Source organism: Pelophylax lessonae (assembly GCF_965119305.1).
Source record: "Pelophylax lessonae genome assembly, chromosome: 12".
In the NCBI taxonomy this organism is placed as follows: domain Eukaryota; kingdom Metazoa; phylum Chordata; class Amphibia; order Anura; family Ranidae; genus Pelophylax; species Pelophylax lessonae.
In genome coordinates, this window is record NC_138779.1 from 12643795 (window position 1) to 12661878 (window position 18084).

An 18084-nucleotide genomic window follows, 5' to 3' on the forward strand; every position below is an offset into this window, starting at 1 on the left:
TGTAATGCCTCCTTTATTGGTGATCAGTGTAGTGCCCCCTTACATTTATGGTCATTATGGTTTTCCTTTACATTGGTGGTCATTGTAGTGCCCCCTTTACATTGGTGGCCAGTGTAGTGCCCCTTACATTGATGGTCAGTGTAGTGCCCCTTACATTTTTGATCAGTGTATTTCCCCCTTACATTGGTGATCAGCATATTGCCCCCTTACATTTATGGTCATTGCAGTTTTCCTTTACATTGGTGGTCATTGTAGTGCCCCCTTACATTGATGGTCAGTGTTGTGCCCTCTTATATTGATGGTCAGTGTGGTGCCCTCTTATATTGATGGACAGTGTGGTGCTCCATTAAATTGATGGCCAGCGTAATGCCTCCTTCCATTGATGGTCATTGTAGTACCCCCTTATATTGATGGTCAGTGTAGTGCCCCCTTACATTGATGGTTAGTGTAATGCCCCTTTACATTGGTGGTCAGTTTAGTGCCCTCTTACATTGATGGTCAGTGTAGTGCCCCTTTACATTGGTGGTCAGTTTAGTGCCCTCTTACATTGATGGTCAGTGTAGTGCCCCTTTACATTGGTGGTCAGTTTAGTGCCCTCTTACATTGATGGTCAGTGTAGTGCCCCCTTACATTGATGGTCAGTTTTCTTCCCCCTTACATTGGTGGTCAGTGTAGTGTTCCCTTACATTGATGGTCAGTGTAGTACCCCCTTATATTGATGGTCAGTGCAGTGCCCCCTTACATTGATGGTTTGTGTAATGCCCCTTTACATTGGTGGTCAGTTTAGTGCCCTCTTACATTGATGGTCAGTGTAGTGCCCCTTTACATTGGTGGTCAGTTTAGTGCCCTCTTACATTGATGGTCAGTGTTCTGCCCCCTTACATTGATGGTCAGTGTAGTGTCCTCTTACATTGGTGGTCAGTAGGGATGAACTTAAAGTTTCATCTGAACAAGCCAAGTACATTGGTGTTTCCGGCATTTGGATCCCAGTGACAACATTTTCTATATTTGGTCACGTCCATAGATGATCATTGACGTCTCATGAGAAACCCCGCCCCCTTGTATAAATCAACTGCCCCCCGCCGGACCCGTCATTCAGCGGGAGTGAAGCAACGAGACCAAACTTATCTGAGGGGCAGAATTTGCTCAAGGAACCCCAATCAACCATTGGAGGAACCCTGGCATTCTACAAAACTATGGTTCAGAAAGTCTGGTATGGGGAGCACACAGGAGTCCTATAAAAAAAACACATTTTCAGGATTTCACCTATACAGACCCCCCTAAGCCACAAATTTCGGTGCAAACAGTGACTGATCCACTGGGAATAAGATAAGTCTACTTCAGTGGGGTCTTGCTATGATTTCTACTCCCATCTCCATATTATCCACAGCAAACCAAGTGTGCATGTTTATATGACAGACTGCAGACGGTCAGATTATACCTGTATTATCCACCACTCAAATGTAGGACAGGCCTGGGGATCAGTCACACCGGGGCGCTTCATTGTGGTTCATTTAACATCCTGGTGTAAATGGGCCATTACACTTTCCCACTTATAATATGTGGGTTACATGCACCCCATATGGTTTATTCATATAAATGCATTATAATTCATGAATGCAATATTTGGTTTTAAAAGGGAGAAGATCCATTGTGACCATTGTATTATATCATACCGTACCTCGTATGAATGGATAGAGAGTTGCATTGCACTGGCAGGTAGTGGTATTGGTGTCACAATACTCATCATCAGCACAGGTAGCACTTCCACAGGTTACAGACGCAGCCACTGCAGAGACAGAAAAACACATTAAAGTCCATTCTATGTTCCTGTGTGGAAGTCTAAACAGATCTCAAATCCAGCTACTATGTAACACAAGGATCAATACAAATAATCAGAGATAATGTCCAGGTTGTTTCAAAGTGTTTAACAACAATCTAATTTGTGTCAAACTGCTGCAACTTGTATCCAAATAGTCCAATATACAAATATGTTTCCAAAGTGTTACAATTTATAAACAAAGTGTTCCTCAACACTCTTCCCCTGTGTTATATTCACCCATGTTCATAAATAAGGCTAGGTTCACATACAGTACATGCGGGTGCAGGAATGCGTGTAAATTGCACACATTCCCGCACCCACTGGGAAACTGTGCTGCTATTTAGCAGACCCACAGGGCTGCCATTATTTCTTAATTTATTTTGTTATATCTGCTGATCCTGCCAGAAATTCAGAGCTCTCCTGTGTATTCTGCAGTCTTATCTCAAGCAGTTACATACATATTCTCCAGCACACCAAGGATCTTGCACAGCAGTCCGAAGAAACCTTTTATTGCAAAAGGATCACATCGGGATAGGTGCAACGTTTCGGAGTCCCGCGATGCTAATGCTAATAGTCCAATAAGATGATCAGGTGACGTGTATAGTCCATTCAAGTGAAAAATATCATCATAAATATCTTCATAAGGAAAACAATAGATAAATAAACCCCGTGCTGGGTGATGAGTGAGGTGCTAAGTGCCCCCTGAATGGACTATACATGTCACCTGGTCATCTTATTGGACTATTAGCATTATTTACATCACCCAGTCACCTTATCTGATTGTTTACATTATTTATTCACTTTTATTGATTCACATATTATACAATTTTTGTGTCTATCACTGTATCACTTTATATATTTATATATATATTTATATATATATTTTCATTTTTTTATCCAGCACAGTCATTGGCACTAGTCACTTTATCCTTTATTCCTTGATTCCATATATAATTTTTATTGCTTGATATTACCTGTTTAGCCTAATTTCCATTGTGTGTATATATATTGGAGATACATACGTATATTATCCACTCACCTGATGCACTTGGTCACTTTATATCACCATTGTTTCTATTAATTATTCACTGTATTTTGCACTTTATATTATATTCCTGTGCATTGTGTTATATTTATACCTGTGTTCATATATATTACTCCCATAGGTGTGCGCAGCCTATTGCATTAGGGTGTGCACCCCAAAGTTTAAATACACATGCATGTGTTTGCCTACATGTACATGGCCCCGGTACATTACTCTCCCTGCTGGCAAAGTGAAATAGAAGTGTGTGCACTTCTCTTATGGCAGAGCAGGTCCGAGGGAGATCTTTCCCATCTCCTCACTGGCAAACAGAGCGATAATGCTAATGTGCCCTAGGTGATTAGGGTGTGCCCAGGTACACCCGGCACACCCTGTGCGCACGCCTATGATTACTCCTATTTTACCTCACTCATTTAGTCTATCCTGTTTAGATAACATTACCATTCTATTAGTAGACAGCGCCATTCCCACACTTTTACCTTGTTTTTATATAGCCTCGGCTATTTTCTGGGAGGCTGCAGCCTACTGACACATCCATTATATACCCCATAGCGCGGAGTCTTATACTTCCATGTATGTATCTGTGATAGATCCAGTGTCCAGCTGGTGATCGCTGCACCACCCATAACTGATGTGCCTATACCCAGGAAGGTGTGCGATGGGAATATGAACTATTATCTCAAACAGTGTTATTAGCCCTGCCCAGTTTACTTCTGTGAGCTACAAAACCCCTTCCTCCTATGTTAAGCAGATGAGGAAAGGTGGGGGTGTTTTGTAGTCCTAAGGCAATACACTCCTTGTTCAGGAAAGGCTGGCAGGATCCCCAGGTGACAATATATGAAAAAAAAGTCTGCAAAAAGAAAAAGAAAGCAGCCACCACTAAGGACCAGTAAGCTGCAATATATTATATTTTGCTTTTCGGGTTTAGATACACTTCACTTAGAGAACGGATCTCCCTCGCTGTTTTTTTTTTTTTTTTTTTTAATTTGCCCTTCCCTGATTGTATCCTCAAATTTCTAGGAACGATCGCTGCCTCTATATTCCAGATGTGAGATTATAAGATAAAAGGAGATAAACGTCACTCACCTGCCATGGCAGCGCACAGTACAGATAGCAGTAGTGTTGTCTTCATGGTTATCAGAGACCCTAGAAAATACATTCTATATGAGCAACCAATTTCTGTTTGTGATTTAGCAAAAAAAAAAAAAAAAAATAGTAATAATACAATTTAAAAAAAAAAAGTCTATACATAGTTTTAAAGTAAAAAAAGAAAAAGAAAAAACAAAAGAAAAAAAGCAACAAACATCTTTATATGTTACAATATTCATATATGTAACAAATGTAAGAAAAGAAAGAAAAAAACCCTCAGTCCCGGATTCACAGTGGGGCAACTTGTCAGGCAACTTAGACGCCTGACAAGTCGCGCTCCATTCAGTGCAATGGAACCGTTCTAATTGGAGCAACTCAAGTCGCTCCGACTTAGAAAAAGGTTCCTTCACTACTTTGGGGGCGACTTACATTGACTTCTATTAGAGAAGTCGTTTGCAAGCCACGCTGAAGTCGTGCTGCACAGGGGGCGGCTTCAGAGTTGGGCAACTTTGAAGCCGCCCCAGTGTGAACCCAGCCTAAGGGTATTAGGACTTTGAAGGCAGCCACTGTTAATCTCATACAGAAATAATCAATACTCAGATATAAAAAACATACATAATTTATTTAGACAACATAATAGAAAAATTCATTAAAACCATAACATGAATAAATGCACACGAAGGTCATATACAGCATTCTCCTATAGCAAGAGAGAGCCCCTAAATTGCCCGGCTTATGCCAGGGTCTTGTGTCTGTGAGTCACAAGGATTAACGACCTCCTGTGTTCGGGCCAATGGGGTTCTAATGTGTAGATACCAATGGATCACTACGCGTTTCGTCATACTGCTTCCTCAGGAGATCCTATTGGTGTTTGGATGATAAAAATAGGGCGCCCAATATCCTCTCAGTTTTAGTATACAAGATGATAATGATAAGAGGATTGTTCCTGATTTGACATATCCACTATGGAGATGTGTCTCCCTGCTGGACGGGCTATCCCCAGAAACCGGATCAGCATTTGGAGGAGCTGCTGCTCCTATAGAATATAACATATATATATATATATATATATATACCTTTAATGCAATACAGTATTAATAACAGAATAACAAAACATGGTTTTGGTAAATAAAGCTGGTTCACACTACTCCAACTCAAAGTCGCCCCATGAAGGAGCGACTTTTTAGCGCCGACTTTAGCGCGACTTTGAAGAGACTTTGAAGAGACTTAAATGTTAGGCGACTTTGTCTGTGGGGAACGCCTGGCTAATCTTTTTCTTGTTCCTGGAAAGTCTGATCACAGTCGCTTGAAAATAGATAAGGATCCGACTTAGAGGCGACTCACATTGAAGTCTATGTGCACAAGTCGGATAGAGGTCGCATTGAAGTAGTACAGGAACCTTTTCTGAAGTCGGAGCGACTTCAATAGTGCATATTAGGACGGCTCTCATTCATTTACATTGAATTTGTAATGACAAGAGACTTGGGGCGACTTGAGGGCACACAAGTCGCGTCCCAAGTCGGAGTAGTGTGAACCGGCTCTAAGCTCATGTTGACTCAATCTCCATTAAATCTTGCAACAATTGGAAAATAGACACACAATGATTGGATAGTTAAGTAAGTTCTTATATTGCCATTAAACATGTTACAATGGCAGAGAATTAGAGAGCAATGAAGCCAAAGAATGATCATGGTAACCAGCCAACCAGCGATCACAAAATGAAGAGTAACCAATGGCAGCCTCCATCATTCTATCATGATATTCCATTGTACAATCAGAATGTAAAGTGTGTATTAGAGAAGAAGATATTTAACCTCAGGCTATGTAAGGGGTTTTTTACAGTAAGGGCTACAAGATTGTGGAACTCTCTACCACAATTGGTGGTAACTGCGGGGAGTATGGCTACTTTTAAAAGACTCTTGGACATACATCTCAAGGGTCATAATATTCAGCGGTATGGGAAATAATTACGTCCACACACACCTACACAGGTTGAACTGGATAGTCTATTGTCTTTATTCATAAAGACATAACTACTATGTATATAACTAACATGTAACTACTATGTAACTATATAACTATGTAACTATGTATATGATAATTTTATCCTGATTGTCTGCTATGAGTTGTAAATGTCTTAGAAATCAAAGTTTTATACTAACCAACAAATGTGGTGTAGAAATGTTCCGGGTCTCCAAGAGTCTTCCAATAACTTGATGTTCTTCCAACAAGTGCGCAAAGTTAGCTGTCAGTTGAGTTTTGCCACCTTTAGGAATGGTAGTTGGAGTGAGGTGGTGGAGGTTCTGAGTACAATTACCGATCACTCAGCTACTTATATACTCATTGGTCCAGATGGAATTCCATGCGTCAATCTTATAAAGAAACAAGGTGGAGATGAGGTGATGAGGTGACAAGAGGTGACAATAGAGTAAATGGGCCTCACCCAGGCAGGGCTTAGCCCCAAGACGTCACAGTTTAACTTTAACGCAATCGTCACAGGCTGATGTATTTTTCTGGAGGCATTTTATATCTATAGCTAAATGTCACCTTGTTCTATTAAACAAATAATCTTTCAATTTTTTTTACATACTTGTTGCAAACCCAATTATAGCCATTTTTTTTTTCGATTTGGAGATCTTTTCAGAGTGCTCAAAATATATTGGTAAAAAATGGTGTATAGAACACCGATGCAATTGCGCACAGGCGCGAGTGTGTATTTTAGTAAATCAAACTTGGTTATTAAACCGTGAGAAATATAAAAGGGTCAATGCGAATTAAAAATGATATCAATACGTAATAAAATATATATTAAATTAATGAATACATATAAATTATAATATATATAAATATATATACAAATAAGAAATTATGAAATTATATAATCGTGCTGAGCGGCTCGTCCAAAAGCAAAGTAGCTTAAAAATATGTCCAAAGGTGATAAAGACCGCGCTCAAAACCAATAAATCCAACAGGATAAAAATTGTGAGTAATAAATGAAATAAATATTGTGTCCACAAATATTAGTGCCAGACAACTCTTAGAAGTGAGTGTGGTGGGTCCCCTTAACTCAAGGCCACTACTTCAATTGTGGGTTTGTGCGCTCCTCCACCGACACCGCATGCACAGCCCACTTACCAGATGCCGCACAAACTCACGATTGAAGCAGTGGCCTTGAGATAAGGGGACCCACCACACTCACTTCTAGAAGTTGTCTGGCACTAATATTTGTGGACACAATATTTATTTAATTTATTATTCACAATTTTTATCCTATTGGATTTATTGGTTTTGAGCGCGCTCAAAATATATTAACAACAACAAAATTCTAAAAAAACAAGTTTTATTGTATTACAAATCGATTTCAAATTGTTATGTTAATAGTGCCAGATACCACTGATCTGATACATCTATTTAAGATGATTAGATTTACTGTGATACACAAATGTGTTAGACATGTGCATGATGCAAAAAAATTTGATTTGTTTCGTTTAGATTCGTTAATCTAGTTGTCTAGTTTAGTTAAATTCAGTTTGTTTGTTCAATTCCTATTTGGGATTTGTATTTGGAATTTGTACTTGGTGTATTTTTAGAATTTTCTATGAATTTACTGATTTATTTCTCGAATCAAAACTTTTGAATCGATAAATTTTGAATTGAAAATTTAGATTTTTTTTTTTTTATTCCAATGCGACAGCCAAGTAACCAAACATCTGATTGTTATTTATACACATTGATCTTTCCTGTATTAAGCAATCAATCCCTTTATTGTCTTTATTTTCTTATTTTGAGGGACTTTTTTTATATTTCATTTTATTTTGTAGTTCATCTGAGTTCGGTGATCACTTTTAGCTGCTGTCCCTTCCATAGCAAACTTTTTTTTTTCTGCAGCAGTGACTTTTGCTTTGGGTGGGATAGTTAATTTATTTTGAAGATATTTTGTTATATTTAGTTTAGGTTGATAGAGGCTTTTTTCCAAGTTTGGTGTGCACAAAGGCGGGAATTCATTTGTTACCAGCAATCGTGATTTTGGGTACAGCGTCGCACAACCGTGCAATTGTCAGTTAAATTAACACAGTGCCGAATTTTTTTTTTTTTTTGTAAAGGCCTCCGCTTAAACATAAGATCAGATGGGTTCTAATAATCTGCTTGAATACTGAATACCTATGAACACTAAGATGCCTCCTTTTGTGGTACATGTATCTAATTGTTAGGGCATTTCACGGGAGTCATCCATACCTGTACCTTTGTGTAGGGACAATTAATATGCTCTGTAAATAGGTTGCGTATATGGAGGCCATACCTCCCCCCCCCCCTTTTTTTTTTTTTTTTCCTTTTTTTTTTCTTTTCCTTTCTTATTCCTATTTTTGGTTGTAATAATATATATATTTCTCAATAAAAGACACATTAAAAAAAAAAAAAATTGGCTCCTACAAATTACTGATGTACTCAAAATGTAACTGCCTGTGTCTCAAAATGAAATTTTAAAATGAAAAAAAAAAAAAATGATGTGTCTGTAATAAATCACCTTATGCGCAGGCACAAGCACACATACATGCACTCACACACACGCACACAATAATTACCCACAAGAAATGTATAATAAATGATGAATACTTCTTGCTGTAATTTCCCTTTTCAATACTGTTCGTTTGGTGCTAATTGTAATTTACATAATCTTATGAGTGAACTCGCATTTTGACTTTTGTTTTTCCATCTTTCATTATGATGTAATAATTAAATGTACTGATGTTGCTAGAACCAAGAGAGACAGCAATAAAGTATTCTTCCATAAAAAAAAAAAAAAAAAACACAGTGCCGAATTGCAAAAAATGGCCTGATCATTAGGGGGAAAACCTTCCAGTCCAGAAGTGGTTAAACAACCTCACATTATACCACTTACATTAACCCCCCCCCCCCCTCCATTCCCATATGTGAAATAAAAGTTAGGCACAGCAGTTAGGCCTACTACCCCTCATGAAAACTGCGCTCTTGCTGGCCAATTTTGCTGTATCCTCTGCAGCATTTAACCACTTCCTGCATACGTACCTGTACGCTGACTTGAAAAAGGGGTTGTACCGGGATGATTTACTGAATTTCAAATCTCTTGGTGAATAAAAACTTGGGCAAATCCACCCATCACTATTAGTGATAGGGGTCAGAGTTCAGGTTCAAGTTTACTGGGGGGAACATTTGGAATTTAAAGGGTAAATCCCCTTTTCATGGGGAAAAAAAAATAGCAAATAAAGAAAAAACAATATAGCGTACACAATTGCGACACAAATCATAATGTAATTGAATGTTATTAAAAATTACCTTTCCTTTTCAATCTGCAACCGCTGTTATTTTTTAAAAATGTAATATGGCCGCCTGGAGGTGTTCTGTACACAGAATGTATACTGACCACACCCCCAGAAACATCATTTCCTGCTTGTGTGATTGGCTCACCAATTTTCCCAGAAGTCTGCACTAAGATACAAGTCAGATTTCTGGCATCCCCTGCAACAAAAATGTCATTTTTGGTGAGATACTCCCAATTTGAACACGTCTAAAGGGATGCAGGCCCAGCAGATTTTCACATTAGTGCTCTGCAGCTGCACAGCTGAATGATAATAATAAAACCATTCCCAACACATAGTTACATAGTTAATGAAGTTGAAAAAAGACACCAGTCCATCCAGTTCAACCTATGATGTGTGTGTGTGTGTTTGCTGTTAACCTTACATTGTATACCCCTGTATGTTGTACATTGTATACCCCTGTATGTTGTACATTGTATACCCCTGTATGTTGTACATTGTATACCCCTGTATGTTGTACATTGTATACCCCCTGTATGTTGTACATTGTATACCCCTGTATGTTGTACATTGTATACCCCTCTATGTTGTACATTGTATACCCCTCTATGTTGTACATTGTATATCCCTCTATGTTGTACATTGTATACCCCTGTATGTTGTGGTTGTTAAGGTGCCCATCTAATAGTTTTTTTAAACTATCGATGCTCCCTGCTGATACCACTGCTTGTGGAAGAGAATTCCACATCCTTACTGCTCTGACGGTAAAGAACTCTTTACGCAGTTTAAGGTTTAACCGCTTCTCTTCTAATTTTAGTGAGTGGCCACGTGCCTTATTGTATTCCCTTTCACTGAATAGTTTGTTCCCTATGCTAGGGTCCTCACCAGTACAGTATTTGTACATTGATATCATATCCCCCCTCAATTGTCTCTTCTCCAGAGAGAATAAGTTCAATACTTGTAGTCTTTCCTCATAGCTAAGATCCTTCAGTCCCTTTATTCACTTTGTTGCCCTTCTCTGGACTCTCTACAGTTCCAGCACATCCTTCCTGAGGACCGGTGCCCAGAACTGGACGGCATACTCCGGATGCAGCCGGACCAGAGTTTTGTAGAGTGGCAGAATTATCATTTTATCTCTGGAGAGAATCCCCATTTTTTCAACATGCCAGTATTCTGTTAGCATTGCTTGCAGCAGCTTGGCATTGCATGCCCTATGCTGAGCTTGTCGTCTACTGGGACCCCCAGGTCCTTTTCCATTACATTGTAACATGTAGACCACATTTTCTGTAGAGCACGTGATGAAATAATTAATAGTAGATTCTCAACCAGTTTGTTGAGATCGAAAGTGTTCAATTTTTCTCCCTTTAACCACTTGCCAACCGCCGCACGACTATTTACTGCGGCGGTCAGCCCCTCACAGGTAAAGCGACGTAGTATTACGTTGTTCGCTGTGAGGATCTAGGGAGCGAGCGTGCCCCGCCGGAGGCACGCTCCGGCTCCCTCTCGCTCACGGACCCCCCGTGCGTGTGCCCGGCGGACCCGATGTCCGCCGGGCACTCGCGATTGTCCGTTACAGCGGAAGAAAGGCAGGCGGCTAATGTAAACAAAGCCGCCTGTCATTCTCCCCTGTGTAAGAATGGTGATCATACGGTTCTGCTATGTAGGACCATTGATCTCTGTTCTTACACGTCAAGCCACATCCAATCACAGTTAGAAGCACGCCCCTAGGGACACACTTAACCCCTCCCTCTCAAAAAAAAGTTAACCCTTTCACTGCTAGTGTAATTTTTACAGTAACAGTGCATATGTATAGCACTGATTACTGTAGTAATGTCACTGGTAACCCCAAAAGTGTCAAAAATGTCAGTCAAGGGTCCGATCTGTCCGACGCAATGTCGCAGTCCCGCTAAAAAAATTGCAGATCGCCGCCATTACTCGTTAAAAAAAAAAAACAACAAAAATGACAAAAATCTTTCCCTTAGTTAGTAAACGCAATAATTTTTGCGCAAACCAATCAAAATACGCTTTTTTCGATTTTTTTTTTACCAAACATATGTAGCATAAAACAAATTGGCCTAAAATGTTAAAACATTTTGATTTTTACTTTTTTTGGGGGGAATTTCATATAAAAAAATGTGAAAAATATTGTTATTTTTGCAAAATTGACGCTCTTTTTTTGTTTATAGCGTATGATCAAAAAATCGCACAGGTGATCAAATACCACCAAAAGAAAGCTCTGTTTGTGGGAAAAAAAGGACGTCAAATTCGTTTAGGTACAGCGTCACATGACCGCGCAATTGTCCGTTAAAGTCACGCAGTGCCGAATCGCAAAATACCCCCTGGTCAGGAAGGGGGTAAAATCTTCCGGGGCTTAAGTGGTTAACCTGCTACACCACTTGGTTAATTTTAGTAAATGTATGTATGTCCTTGTTGTGACTTATTGCCGATAGATGTGTTACATTTTGTATATATTTTTTTCAATAAAGATATTCATTTTTTAGCCTATACCGCTTGGGTTTCCTTCCCAATCTTTTTCTAGCTTTCTTGCTACCATTTCTTTTGTTACAGGTAACTATTTATTGGGATCCCCACACCCCCTCTTTTTTTTGAAGGGGTGAGACGGTGAGGCCATTATCTCCCTGTGGCACCCCAGCTCATTCTGGTTTTTGCTGTTTGATCCTGTTCTGAGTGGAACCTGTCCTGTTAAACCGCTGTATGGTCTTGGCCACCGTGCTGCAGCTCAGTTTCAGGGTCTGGGCAATCTTCTTATAGTCTAGGCCATCTTTATGAAGTGGTTAAACTAATTAAGTGCACAAATATTACATTTGCGACATGGGAAGTAACCTTTAAGCTCCTGAAAAAAAGGTTGGTCTCAATGGCCGGTCTACTACATTTTGGGCAATCTTGTGTCTTAAAGATGGTGCACCCCTAAAGATTATACGAGGCTGTTCTGGAAGCAAATGACCCAACACGCCATCATTTTTGAGGATTGGCCAATGTTTCTTAAAAATCTTTTTCAATACATAGTGTTGAGTTGAGAAAGAAGTAACAGAAGAGCTTGTAAAGGAATAATCTGGATTACCTCTCCTATTGGTATTACTCAACATAGACCTCCTATCCATAAGGACTACTTCTCTAATGATGGAATCTAGACTTTTCTCATCATAGCCCTTGTCAATAAAATAAGATTTTTAATTCTTGGGCTTGAAGAAAAAAATTAATTTCAAGACAACAATTCCGTCTCAGACACATAAATTGGCCTTTAGGGGCAGCTCTAAGCCAGGAAGCATGATGGCAATTATCAACCGAAATACAAACTAGTTTGATGCCCCTATCATTTAGATTAGGTCCCTTAATAAATGTTTCCAAGTAAACATGGTCACCATCCCACAGAAGGAGGATGTTATCGATATACCTACTCCATAGTATCAACTGGGGTAGGCGATTTCCCAGAACGGCATCTTTCTCCCACTTGACTATGAACACATTTGCCATACTAGGGGAAAACTTGGCTCCCTGTGGTTTTGTAAATAAAAAAAAAACCCAAACCAAAAAAAAAATGTGTTGCATGGCAAAGTCTAATTTGGATGGGACCAGACGTGACGTCACCATGCTTATAGTTTACCTTGTCTTCATGGCTAACGCTGCAGCTATTTCAATCTACCGAGATACTTGTTTTTTAACATGGAAAATGTGAGTGCACCTTACGCCTTTTAATAAATATGTTGATATACAGTATCGCGCTATGAGCATTTGTGTTTCATATGTTCCAATATCGGCAGTGGAACCTGAACTGGAGAGCTCCAGGATCGCCATTATCTATGCGGATGTTTTGAGGAAGCATTCCCTGATGCTTGTCTGGCTTTTCCATTAGTTTGGAAGCCAATTTGTTTTGGTAAGCAGTCATTTCTATTGATGGTCTCATTCACAGAGAATTTTGGGAAGCTGGTTCTCTTCATGCATGTATCTATAGACACACACAGCATGACTCTGCTCCACCGTCCCTCTATCTCCTCACAGGATTTGACTGACAGCAGCAGGAGCCAATGGCTTCCTCTGCTCTCAGCCAAGCATGTGAATGCAGGAAAAGAGAGCAGAGAGGAGCTGCTGGCGGGGGCAGAGCATGATCGAGAGTGTTGTCAGGTAAGTGTTTGGGGAGGGGGGTTGCTCAGACAGTGGAAGATATTGCCAAACAATATCTGTGTCAAATATGAGTGATCTATGGAGGTTTCCGACTGCCAATGTCATTGAGAGGACAATAAGAAATGATGGTACGACATTTTTTTTACATGCACCATTGTGGTCTCTTGGCTATAAACTTTAGTAGCAGAGTCCACTTTGGGGTAGTCAGTTCCCATATGAAGCACACAACACTATTTCTGTCCAGAATGCTGATGGAACCCAACTATTTCTGTCTCATAGTGCATTGTGTGTTCATTGGGATGGGTACATGGGTAAAGAACAAGTCAAATGATGGAATGGAGATGACAAGTATCGTTTGAAAACAATTGAACAACATTAGCAAATCACGGGGAATAATCTTAAATAACATACTGGGGCATCCCCCAGTATGTTATTTAAATGATTTGTGTATTTGTAATATTTCCCTCAAAGCCACATGAAAGAGCCCACTCCCCGCTGTATGATTTTTTAAAATTAATTTTTGCATTGGTACAAGTGCTTTATGGCAATGACCAGCTTCCCCTTTTTTAACAGCAGTTTGCCTATTAACCCTAAAAAATGGGCAGAATTTGACAAGACTCACCTCATAGACTCCAATAGGAATTGCCACTCTGTTTGGATTTACTCAATTTCCAAACATTTGGTGAATCAAAACTTGGGCAAATCCCCCCATCACCACTGATAGGGGTTAGATTTCCGATTCAAGGAGACTGTGGGACATTTAGAATCCAAGGTTATGAGCATCCCAAAATCTCCTATTCTGGGGTCCCATGCTCTGGACAAACCACAAGGAATATTTTTTTTTTCTGCTTGCATAAAATGTCCTGGCTTGTTGGTCCTGTAGAGGATGAGATTTCTGAAGGGGGCGGGGGGAGACTGTAGGGGATGTAGGGTCACTGGTGTCTCTCCAGGAGCCTTGGGACTTTTTAGGGGCACTGTGGGGCTTGGGGTGGGGGGGCACTGCGAGTATATGAAGGGCAATGTGGGACACTGTTGGGGGGCCCTATAGGAGGCAGGAGGCTCTGCAGTAGGCTGGGGGGCACTTTGTTAGACTGGGTGGCACTGTCAGAGGTTGGACATGGTGGGGGGGGCACTATGGGAGATGGGAGGCATTGTGGCAGGTTAGTGGTGGCTGGAGGCCCAGTAAGAGGTAAGGATGTGTGAATCACTGGCATAGGCTAGGGGCCTCCCCCAACACCTGGTCCAGTCGGCTTGATTTACCTGTGGCCAAGGGACTGTGTGCAGCACTTTTTCTGGAGGATTCTCCTGAGCTGAGAGCCAGGCACCTGTGTTCCTTCCACCTGGGAACCGAGCTGTGCAATGGGGTCCGTGGCAGAAAGAGGACTATTTATCCACTTTTGGGTGCAGACAAAGTGATTTACTGTATTGGGATTCTGACAATTTAATTAAAATCCTCTTCTATATCAATCTGCCAACCTGGCCTCCTGGATCAGGAGGTAATAGCACACAGAATGTAGGGGTCAGGACTATGTGACTGTAACACACAGTCAAAAAAAGACAACAAAATATTAACGTCCCCCCCTCCCCACCAAGTACAAAACTTTCCTTACCCAAAGATCCCCTCACCCTCTCTACTCCATAACCAATAGAGATCTCTATGCCCCCCCCCAACTACAGATCTGTTCTTACTCAACACTCCCCTCACCCTCTCTATCCCACAACCAATAGAGATTTCTACACCCCCCCCCCCACCAAGTACAGATATCTCCTTACCCAAAGATCTCCAGATCTCCTCACCCCCTCTACCCCACAATCAATAGTTATCGCTACCCCCCCCCCCCCAACAAGAACAAATATCTCCTTGCCCAAAGATCCCCTCACCCTTTCTATCCCACAACCAATAGAGATCTCTAACCCACCCCGCTTCACCATGCCTCAGATACAGCAGCAGTTCAGAGTGAAGAGAAGTTCTCCCATTGGCTTTGTCATGTGACCAGAACAGAGGAGGAGCTTAGGAGAGCCTCTCCAGGCTTTAAACTGTGAGTGGCATTGCATGGGCGATACTTGAAAATTAAAAATAAAAGGAAAAATGGTGGGCAACCACAGCATCAGGAACAAGGGCAACCTATTTTCAATGCAGAGCACAGGCCCTGGGTGCGCAGCACTAGGGACACCCTTGGCAGAGGTTCCTAAAGAATTGTCAAAGATGGGACTTTCTCCTACTGTTGAGAGATTTTTTCTCAATTGATGTTGTGTCTCTTGGATAGAAACTGGTGGGAAGTCTCCTCAGTGGACACATGTAGCAACGAAAACCTATCAGCGGTATCAATTGTTCCTCACGCTATGCAATACGAGAACAAAGGGTTTAGACTGGAGTTCCACTTAAAGCATAGATACAGTATAAGCGTGAAATTAGGTTATGTGAAATTAGGCTCCACTCACATTTACAGTGTAAACGTGAGAGGAGCCACAACCGGACAAGAATTGTTTAAGGATCACCTGGTCAAAATAAAGGGAAAAGGCCTGAAAAAAAAATGCAACCACTAAATCTAAGAGCCGGTGAGCAGCAATATATCCAATCTTGGTTTTTGTGCTTTGTAATACCTTAGGGGGTACCTTTCCCTGACCATAGCACCTTCAATGACTGAATAAAAAATGCAAAGAAACAATTAGAATCACATTACTTTGCAGTTTATTATATGTAAAAGAACAGTAAAAAGTGCAGGGTGCGCTCTCCAGGGATACAAAATATCTATATATTGTCTACTCCATTACCATGCTTACAGTACAATAAATACAACACAATAAATAGCTCAAGTATAAAGTAGACACCTCAAAGCCAAAAAAGCAGGATATCAGCACTGTACAAAATGAGAGATAATCAGGACGCATAGTGGCAAGGTTATCTTAGGTAGCGTTATATTTGATGCAGCCAACACCATCCACAGAAATAGAACTATATACAAGATTCCTTCATAACTTCTCTCTGCTGAGAGCATTGGGGTTGATAAAGTCTCATGGTGCCGGGATGGTCGGTTCTCGGAGGGTTTACATCAGCTTCATCAAGATCCAGGAGAAGATCAGAGCAGACAAAGTCCAAGGCATGGAGAAACCTGGAAGAACACACAAGAGATATTAGGAATGGAGCGGGAAGGGCTTCATCTTTCTATGGAAGATCTTCTGTTCAGTAAATTTTCATTGTAGTTTCAGTCTGATGAAAGCCAACTTTTATACCAGATTGTGATATTGTGAGAATTGAAACTGTATGTCCAACCAACACTTTTTGTCTTTTAAATTTTTGAATAGTGTGGTGGCATTAGAGAGATTTACCCTTCTATACTGTCAAGGAGACAACCGTTTTACCAGATTGGAAGTGAGGGAAAATCTGCTACAAGGAAACATACAACAATAACAAAGCTAATAGTTACTTTGACCTTTCCTTACTCTACTTAAAAATTATATATATATATATTTCTGTCTGTGTTGCTGTTGGAGATTTGCTCTCACTTCCTGTTTGGTGAAACCGTTGTCACTGGGACAGTAAACAAAGGGAAATTTCTCTAACATAGCTCAAGATGCTGATAGAAGGGGTTCTTATCCATCCTTACCAGTGCTTGAAGTGGCCCAAAAGAAGTGCCGGTACTCTATTATAGCCTATACATTTTGTCGCCACCGCCACCCCCACCCCACATCAGGGTCCCCACAGAGCACCCCCCCCCCTGGCCTGGGCTGGGACTCCGGAGCATGGGGACTCACTGGTGGTGACTGGTCTGGCTCTGGAGTGGGAAATATTCTTGGGGGGGGGGCAATTGAGGGCACAGATGTCCAAAATGAGCGTACTGGTACGCTAAGGCGCACAGAGAGGTGGTGATATGCTCAAGAGCCATATTTGGAAGTGGCGGTAGTGAGTACCAGTGCAAACCGGCCCACTTAAAGCACTGATCCTGACTATTTCCAAAGCTAAAAAAAAAAAAAATCGGCTGGATATACATTTCAATACAGAGATGCTCTCTCCACTTCCAGTGAGGGGAATACATACAACCCAAAAAATATTTAATACAGAATATACATCTATGATTTTGGAGTCACGGAACATTATGCATTTTCTAAAGACAGCACAATAGAAGCTGTTTGCCTTCAGACTGTCTCTCTCTTTAATTGAAAGTCTCAGTCAGTGCTGATAACCCCACAATCTAATGCTTTTATAATAAACCTAATATCAATATATATTTAGATAAATACTAAATGTATGTATAGAAACGTAGGGATGGATAATAACGCTTAGACATTGTCATTGCTAGAATTAGGCAGATGAAATTGGGGGGAAATTCGAAATTTTACATATCTCTCTGGATGAGTTTAATATTTTTGTGGTTAATAACAGGAATCTGCAAAGGCTGAGAAAGAGACAATATTGTTGCTTAGCATTGTTTTTTAAATGCAAGCAGTGTAAGTATCTAAATGTGATCTGGTATCAACCTCTTGCAGTCCCTGTACAGCAGGGCTGGAGTGAGAGGAAGAAACAGCACAAGAACTGGATACCAATGAACAGTGAACAGGGAATCAGTGTTCTACAGCTCCTTCAATGCCCAATCAGCAGACTGGGGGTTGGGAAAGGACACCACTGTATTTTAAGATGTAACAGAGAACGTGGTGTCATCCTCCTGGCTTTGCTGTGTGGAAATGCTGTG

The 18084-nt window shown here is 40.6% G+C and overlaps 1 protein-coding gene and 1 long non-coding RNA gene across 2 annotated transcripts in view; one reads left to right on the forward strand and one right to left on the reverse strand.

The window, feature by feature from the left end:
• LOC309568239 (uromodulin-like) overlaps positions 1–4005 on the reverse strand; it is a 51544-nt gene extending 47539 nt beyond the window's left edge. Inside the window, exons 1-2 of the mRNA XM_082273905.1 lie at positions 3951–4005; positions 1682–1789 (exon numbers count right to left, since the gene is read on the reverse strand). Of these exons, the coding sequence (XP_082130031.1) occupies positions 1682–1789; positions 3951–3996 (154 nt within the window). The 5' untranslated portion in view covers positions 3997–4005. The remainder of the gene's footprint in view (positions 1–1681; positions 1790–3950) is intronic.
• The window catches only part of LOC309567853, a 1051047-nt gene that overhangs the window by 753155 nt on the left and 279808 nt on the right, over positions 1–18084 (forward strand). The window lies entirely within an intron of this gene.